Source organism: Leopardus geoffroyi, chromosome A3 (assembly GCF_018350155.1).
Source record: "Leopardus geoffroyi isolate Oge1 chromosome A3, O.geoffroyi_Oge1_pat1.0, whole genome shotgun sequence".
In the NCBI taxonomy this organism is placed as follows: domain Eukaryota; kingdom Metazoa; phylum Chordata; class Mammalia; order Carnivora; family Felidae; genus Leopardus; species Leopardus geoffroyi.
Window position 1 is genome coordinate 6742994 of NC_059336.1, and position 8798 is coordinate 6751791.

At 49.7% G+C, this 8798-nt stretch overlaps 1 protein-coding gene across 1 annotated transcript; it reads left to right on the top strand.

Annotated features, from left to right (window-relative positions):
• The first annotated feature begins 1452 nt into the window (after positions 1-1452).
• On the top strand, positions 1453-8441 carry CBLN4 (cerebellin 4 precursor). The gene is made up of 3 exons (XM_045444169.1): positions 1453-2115; positions 5200-5316; positions 7105-8441. Exons 1-3 carry the CDS (start codon positions 1825-1827, stop codon positions 7300-7302), a joined length of 606 nt encoding a protein of 201 aa, XP_045300125.1. The 5' UTR covers positions 1453-1824; the 3' UTR covers positions 7303-8441.
• Positions 8442-8798: the final 357 nt, after the last annotated feature.

Below are 8798 nucleotides of genomic sequence, written 5' to 3' on the forward strand. Positions count from 1 at the left end.
GGCCTTTTAGGTTGGAGCTTAGATTAATACTAACAAACAGCACAGGACCTTGCCTAGTGGAGTCCTGCCCTCTCAGATAGGGTAAGTGACTTGGCCAAGTTCTCACAGCCAGACCAAGACAAGCCCTTCCTTCCCAGTGGTGGCTGCGGAAAGATAAATCTTGCCAATCAGAGGCCAAGATGGCAGTGGGGTGGCCCAGGAGGGAGGGCGGCGCATCTGGAGGGGAGAAAGGTGCTGTGTTCTCAGCAGTGGAGTTGGCCTTTTTGTGGGGATCCGGTTTCGGAGGACTTACTCTTCCCTTGTTAACTCTCTCACACTCTTTCTCTGGCCTGGCCTGGGGTGGATTCGCGGGGTGGGCGGGAAGGCGCGCGCCCCTACAGCTTCCAAGGCTCCTCTTCCCGGAGCCGAAGGCATCCAGCACCTCCTCCTGGCGCCCCCAGTCTTCCCCCCCCGCTCCCCGCCCCCCCGGCTTGCGTCCGCCCCGAGGCTCCCCAGGGCTCGCCCGGCGCCAGGGCGCATTGGGGCCGGCTCTGGGCCAGCCGCGGTCGGGACGCCGGCGGGTCCCCGGGTCCCCGGCAGCGCGCCGCCGCGCACCCGGCTCCACACCCCGGGCTGGCAGCCCCGCGCTCGGCTCGGAGAGCGCTCGGCGGCGGAGTGCCGCGCCGGGGAGGGGCGAGGAGAGCCGCAGCCCCCTCCGCCCGCCCAGACCGAGGAGGGGCGAGCAGGCGCGGAGCCGGGCGAGCGCGGGGCTGTGCGCGCCTCTCTCCGGGCACACACTCTCCGCGCCGCGCGCTCCCCCGGCTGGGCGGCCTCGGACCTTGGCAGACAGCGGCGGCGTGCTCCGCGTTCAGCGCCGGGCGACAGCCGTTCGCCGGGGTCACCCGCCCCCTTCTCCCCCTTTCCCGGGAGCCCGCGGGGTGAGCTGGAGGCCGACCCGGCCGGACGCCGCGCTCCTATAAATAGCGCGCGTGTGCCCGCCTGGCGCCCTCCCGGCTGCGCGAGGACAGACAAAGTTGTGCGCAGGGACTCCGGGCGCGCGGCAGCGGCTGGGAGAGCACCCCGCCGCCGAGCCGCCCTGCGCCCTGGAGCTGATCCCGCGAATTTGTGCTCTCCGTGCCCGGGACCCCGCTGGCTGCCGCCTACCTGCCGACGTCCGAGAGGCGCCGAGGTGCGGGGAATTTTTGTGCAGGCGAAAGTGGGAGTCGCTAGGGTCCTGGTCATGATCGCAGCCTCGCGTTCTTCTCAGTCCGGGAAACACCTTCTGCCTGTGTAATTCGTCCGTGCCGCAAGCCCGACGCGTCCAGGACCGACATCCGCATCGCTCGGCGCCCACCAACCCCCGAGGCTTTTGTTTTGTTTTGCGTTGTTTTGGAGCCTCCTTTGTTTTTCCTGCTCCGTCGTCCACCCCCCGGTGGGGTGGTTTGGGGTGAGAATTTATTCTCCCCAGGTTTGGGGTGAGAATTTATTACCGTTTTCCTCCTTGAGGTGTGAGTGTGGGGGGCCGGTGACTTTTAGATGTCCAGGAGCCAGGGTGGGTGCGGGGGCCCCAGGTAGGGCTGATTCTTGGGCGGAGGAGGGTGGGGTAGGGGGTTCTGCATGAGCTCCTTAAAGGACAAAGGTAACAGAGCCAGCGAGAGAGCGCGAGCGGAGACTTTGACTTCAAACCACAGAATTGGGGGAAGTGTGCGCGCCGCCGCCGCCGCCGTCCCTGCAGCGCTGTCGGTCTAGCCGCGGGCGTCTTCCCGAGCGCCGGGGTCCCGGGGTAGGAGGCGAAGCGGGCGAGCAGAGGCGCCGGCGGGCTGCGGCCGGCTCAAGCGGCTCACCATGGGCTCCGGGCGCCGGGCGCTGTCCGTGGTACCGGCCGTGCTGCTTGCCCTCACCCTGCCGGGGCTGCCCGTCTGGGCGCAGAACGACACGGAGCCTATCGTGCTGGAGGGCAAGTGTCTGGTGGTGTGCGACTCGAACCCGGCCACGGACTCCAAGGGCTCCTCTTCCTCGCCTCTGGGGATCTCGGTCCGGGCGGCCAACTCCAAGGTCGCCTTCTCGGCGGTGCGGAGCACCAACCATGAGCCGTCCGAGATGAGCAACAAGACGCGCATCATTTACTTCGATCAGGTCAGACCCCGAGGGAGGCAGGGTGCCGGGTGTGTGTTTGCATGGTGGCGGAGGACGGGGCGGGGCGGGGCGGGGGGCGAGCTCCCGGCAGCCCGGACCGGGGGCTGCCTGCTCAGGCTCAAGTCGATCTGACCGGGATGTGGGAGATCATTTCGGCACCCGGCTCTCCAAATGCGCCTGGGTCTGAAACTTCTGTCTCTCCCACCACCGCCCCCGCCCCGCATTCCCTCCTGGCCTCTGGAGGAGGCGGCTGGGACAGCGGGAGAGAGGCTGGGAGCGCTGAGCCCAGCAAGGAGAGACAGAGCTCAGGACGAGTTTTCACAGCAACAGGTCCATAGGAGCCGGCGGGAGCCTGGTCCGCGGACCTCGCAATCTCTTGGCCAGAGCCTGCCGCCCCCCCACCCCCACCCCCCGACCCCCGCTCAGACTCCTCTGCAGGTGCCGCCGAGGCGGTTCCCGCGGTACCCTCGCGGTCTCCGGATGAATGATTGGTTTCCCCGCAGCTGAAGAAGCTTCTCCCCAAAGAGAGCTTCGCGGGTCCACATTCTCTGCAGGGATCTCGCACGTGGCCGGAGAGGGTGGGCAGCGCTGGCGTGGGTCAGATCTCACCCACCTTTCTGCGGGCAGGATTCCCCCCCCCCCCCCCCACCACCACACACACACACACGTTGCAGGCGCCTCTGCAGCCGAAAGCCTTCCTGTGGTACTTGGAGAAAAGTTGTGGAGGGAAGGAGAGGAAGGAAGGGCGGCTGCGGGGAGCTCCCATTGGGAAGCGCTGGGAAACCGCTGCTCCTGCCTCTGCTCCTGTCCTTTCTGAGAATTGCAAATTCCCAGGGAAAGACAGACTGTGGGGTTGAGGGCAGGAGGTGGGGAGGAACTGATGAAATCTGTGGCCTCTGTTTAGCCACCGGGAGCTCTGGGGTTTGGCTGATGAGAACCCCCCCCCTCCCCCACCGGACATCAGCCTAGGTTCCGCAAGGAATCCTAAAACTGAAAACTGACTCCGGGGTTGTAGTTTCAACCCTAACAGCACCCAGAGTCTTTTTAGTTCCAGAGGCACTTGTGTAGTTCACAGTTGTAAGCGAAGTCACATGTGTAGGAGCACAGGTTAAATGATGCTGCAACATGCGTCTGGGAAGGGATGAGGTGACATTTCCATTCCTTACTTAATTGTTCCTAAGTAATGCACTCTCCAGCTGGCCAGACAGAGAATGCTTCTCTGGGGCTTACTCTCAGATAGCTATAATTTTTAAAGAATTAAGCAGTCCCTTTGGGGTTTTGGTGCAGTATTTTCCATCTTGATGGAAATAAAGTCTAGCACAGCCCTGGGTTATATTTCAATGCATTTAATTAAATGTTGGACGATTGCGGACAGGGCACCGTATAATACACTGAACGGTGCATTCTTTTCCGTGACCTTTCCGTCAATTAGAAGAGGAGAATGGTTTGTTCTTCTTTTTGGAGAGCCATGCATCGTAGAGACCACAAGACACATTTAGTTATGGATCTCTATGTGCCTGGATGCTCTAATTACAACGTAGAGTCAACATCCAGCCTTATGTGTAGTCAACACTAATCAGCCATTTCCATTACTGCTAATGAATTATGCTACTTGTATCTGATTCAGGAAGTCCCCACTAAGTACCTCAAATTATTTTCAATGTGCTTGAAAAAAGTCTTTGCAACATCTCTGTTGGGGAGTGTGGCACAGTGGCGATTGGTTATTGAAAGCTCATTGATCGTCAGGTCAGAGGAAGAAATCTGATGGTTACTTGGAAGAAAGTGAAATCTCAGAATAAAATTACACACATACATGTGTTTTAAGCCAAGGGTTGAGCCTGGCGCATCTGCTTGACCTGTTACTACATTCTGGTGCATTGCTTAGAGGGGATAGTATATTTTTAGGGAGTTATGCAGAAGGCTTAATATTGGCAGGAATATAGCATTGCTGGTGGCCACTGATACAGTAGAAGTGTCTCTTTGTAGGGACGTCTGATTTTGGGGATGCCAGTTATAGATTTATTTCTTGGAGAGAATTAGATTAAACTCCAGGTATTATACGACTTCCCAGCCCCAAACATTCCCACTCGCTTTCCCATAGGAAGGGACTTCCTTATGTGACATTTGCAAATTTGGTGTAAAGAGGTCACTTCTTGAGATTCAGAGTTAATTTCATAACCAGTGGAAACAGGCTGCATGTCTTGGAATACAAAGTGCATCGTTGCTTTCTTAGGAAACAGCGCCTTATGTTACTTTTCATTTTTGACCCTTGAAGTTTAAGCAGAGACCAGGTGATTGATAAGAGGATAATGGATAACACTGGCAGGAACAGAAGAAGGCCGCCTATTTCACAGCCTGTCTTTATTCCTGCTCCACTTTTTGGCAGCCTGCAAAGGCTGAGTCATTGCCAAAATATTGTAATTAAGGCCTAGATGGCACAGCAATGAAAAAATGGCCATGGATCTTGGGAGAGGTTTGGCAGAGGCTCAGGGGAGGGCCAGGCATTCAGATCAGTCTGTGCACTACTCAGTATCATGGATTATGTCACATGGTGGAGGGAGTGCCCAGGCCTCTGTGTGATGTGTCCAGGAATGACTGCAGAGAGCCCATGGATGCCGATTGGCTGTCTTGAAAACGTCATCTCTGGACATTGCAAAGGCTTGTAGAGGATGGGAATATAAATACAGGGCAGATGCCTTTTCTCTGACTCTCAAGGTAAAGCTAATATTTATAAGCCCTCACATGTTATCTAGATGTTTCCAGAGCCATCAGGCCTCGCTGGAAATTGAGGCATGAATGCAAAGCAGTTACTTTATTTATTTATTTTTTCCTCTGCCATTTAAAAGACAGAAGAACTTTCCATTACACAAATCTATTTTCCAAGTCACTAAAGAGGAAAGAAGTAGAAGACAGTGTTTTATTCTATATGGTTTCTTAAGCTACTTGTGAAAGAAAAAAAGGAGAGAGAGAGAGAGAGAGAGGAAGAGGGAGAGAGAAAGGGAGGGAGGAAGGAAGGAAGGAAGCTTGTCTTAGTTACGGAAGAGAATATTGTAATAATTTACTGTTATTATTTTTTATTTGTAGATCCTAGTAAATGTGGGTAACTTTTTCACCCTGGAGTCTGTCTTTGTAGCACCAAGAAAAGGAATTTACAGTTTCAGCTTTCATGTAATTAAAGTCTACCAGAGCCAAACAATCCAGGTATGTGTTTTGACCTGTTCCCTCTCTTCCCCCCAAGCAACAGTGTTTATTGGCAGTGGTTATGTATTTAAGCGTTTATCTCAAGATGTGTTTTCATTGTAAAAATAAACAACCATCTTTATAGTTTATTTTCAAAACAGTTAATTTCCAGTTTTCTTCTTTATAGCATCCATTAAGGCTATGACAAGAAACATATAGAAAAATAAACAATTGAATTTATTACCGTCCTAACAACCAACCATTTAAAAAACGTGGCTTAGTAAAAACTCAGTGACACAGATCACTTTCTGAGATCCCGACTTCAGTTAACCCATATGCAAAAATGAATCTGAAGAAAGTTGTAAGACTAGCAGAGCTTTACAAGTATCTATTACAGGAAACAAATTCGCTTTTATTGTTAAACTGCGTGAGATACAGTTAACCATTGAAAACAAATCTGTGAAGCAGCAAACTACTCAATATACTTTTTACAAAGGGTGTTCTCTGCGTATGTTTTAGAGGTTATCCTCACTTACTCTGATGCTAGGAAATTGTTACAGATTTCACTTCCACAGTGAGCAACATATTTTGTGTTGTGCTTTCTCGGGATATAGGCTTGACCTTACACGCAAAGCCTAGCCTATGATACCCAAATATACTAACACTCAATGGCACCGATGCATGTCTGTGGAATTCTAGTATTCTTTTTATCATACACTCAATGTTTGTGTTGTATACTGTCACCAGGTGAATGATAGATTACAAATTCTTCTCCCACTTTTACATATCCTAGTGAGTGGATTTATCATCCACAGATTTAATTAAAGTGCTTTTTTTTTTTTAACACAAAAGGAACGAATATTTAGTAAACAAATTTACTAGCGTGGAAAAGCTTTTCCCAAGCCCCAATATTTAGAAATGTATGTAATATTTAACACAGCATAATAAAAATTGTAGTGGGGAGAAAAGTGAACACATTTTGAGTTTATTATTTGATAATAATTATGAGTTTATGAATTATTGATTCTTTGCTAATTACCCATCATTAAAATCTTCAGTGGTAGTGGTGATCACTATCGTTTTTACGTTTATTTATTTATTTTGAGAGAGAGAGTGAGAGTGAGCAGGAGAGGGGCAGAGAGAGGGAGGGAGAGAATCCCAAGCAGGCTCGCTGTTGTCAAAACAGAGCCCAACGTGGGCTTGAACTCAAGAACTGTGAGATCATGACCTGAGCCGAAATCAAGAGTCAGACGCTTAGCCAGCTGAGCCACTCGGGCTCCCCGATCACGATTTTTTAATACATATTATCAGGGCAAACAGAAAAAGAGCCCCCCCCCCCCCCACACACACACACACACATTCCATAATTTTAAATGAACTGTGGCTGGTAGAATCTTGCTGTATCTGGATTCATCAGAGCCAAGGACACTGGGCTTCTTTTTACTAATATACTGGGAAGCCTCAGGCTTGCTTCGTTACCGGAAGGTTCTTATCGAACATGACAAGTAAATAAGACCACAAGCTTAAGTTATGTGTTGAAGGGAGACCAGTTTCCGCGAGGCTAGGCTGCTCTCCATGGGTGGTATCCTTTTGTAGGCATCTCAGGAAATTTCTATGGGAGAAGTCAAAAGTTATTTTAATTAAAAAAAAAAAATCAGCTCAGTGGACCTACTAAGTGCGTAGCCGCCACGGCCAGGATGAATTTACTGAACATCAGCTATTTTACCAGGTCTTTCATCTTAGGCATTTTTCATTAGCCCCCAGCAGATGTTTTCAGTGATTTGGTTTTTTTTTTTTTTCTTCTCGTAGGTTAACCTGATGTTAAATGGAAAGCCGGTAATATCTGCCTTTGCTGGGGACAAAGATGTTACCCGCGAAGCTGCCACTAATGGGGTGCTCCTCTACCTGGATAAGGAGGATAAAGTTTACCTAAAACTGGAGAAAGGTAACTTGGTTGGAGGCTGGCAGTATTCCACGTTCTCTGGCTTTCTGGTGTTTCCCCTATAGGATTTGATCTCTCTGCGATGTTGATCCAGGGGAGGGGAGGCCCACCCCTGAGTTGTTGGAAGATCATTTCCTCATCATCGGATTGACGTCTTTTATTGGTTTCTCATGGGTGAATATGGATTCTCTTTAAGGATCCTAGGCCTGTCCGAACTGATACACAGTCTCGCAGATGATTTGTGTGTGTGTGTGTTTCAGTATACTTGGATGGGGACTCACAGCAGACAATACCTATCTGTGCTCAAGTGTTAACAGTTTAAAAGCTGTCTGCAAGGTTCATTCTGAATTTCATTTCCTGGAATCACTGAATTCGTTGCAGATGTGGCGTTTTCTTTCTTTGTTTCTAAAAGACTGGCGACCGGGTCTTAAGAATTAGAAAACTCTCAAGTTCTGACTGCAATCAACGGTTAGTATGATACTGCCAAAGAATTGTATGCTGTGTTGATATATTGATTACACTTGTTTTTATTCCTTTGGAACTCGTCTCTGTTGTTCTCTTAAGGTAACTGGGAATTGCTTTTTTCAGTGACTGGCTTTGTGTCTTCTCTACCAATAGGGTAACGAATGGCTTGCCCGCAAATTTACCCTGTGAGATCACCAACATGACTTCCCTTAACAAAAAAGAATGCTTCATAGTTGTATTTTAATTATATATGTGAAAGAGTCATATTTTCCAAATTATATTTTCTAATAGGAAGAATAGATCATAAATCTGACAAGGAAAAAAGTTGCTTCCCCGAGTTCTAAGTTGCTCAGCCCCCAGAACCTCCACCAGATCGCCCTCCTCCCTGGGAAATCGTATACTTTCTTGCTCAGCTTGAATTACCATGATTGATAATAACCACTTTATTAAAAACCTGAGGGATTTTTTTTCCCTTAGACCTGACCGCTTTATTAACTGGAGATGGGATGCCCCTGTTTTTAATTATACCTATTTTTCAAGCCTTCTGTTGTGTTTGGAAGTATCATCTGGTTTTGCCTTAATTCCTTAAATTGTATATATTTATCTGTTTAGCTAATATCACATCCAAATATCCCATATCTAAACTTAGTGCAATATCTTATTTTGTCTTTTGTACAGGTTATATGAACTCACAAAATTACTTATGTCTCTGTCATAGAATAAAGGTTAATACACGTTAGCCGAATTGTTTTGTCCTTTTGGCTCGGGAAATATGTATTCTATGTGGTTTGCTTCCTCTTTCTCACCAACCCTTGTTTCCTTCCCCCCTATCATTTCTTTTCCTGGGAGTTTTTTTTTTTTAACGTTTATTTATTATTGAGAGACAGAGAGACCCAAAGCATGAGGAGGGGAGGGGCAGAGAGAGAGGGAGACACAGAATCCGAAGCAGGCTCCAGGCTCCGAGCTGTCAGCACAGAGCCCGACGTGGGGCTCGAACTCACAGACCACGAGATCATGACCTGAGCCGAAGTCGGACGCTTAACCGACTGAGCCCCCCAGGCGCCCCTTTTCTGGGCGTTTTTAAGAAAAGCTTTCT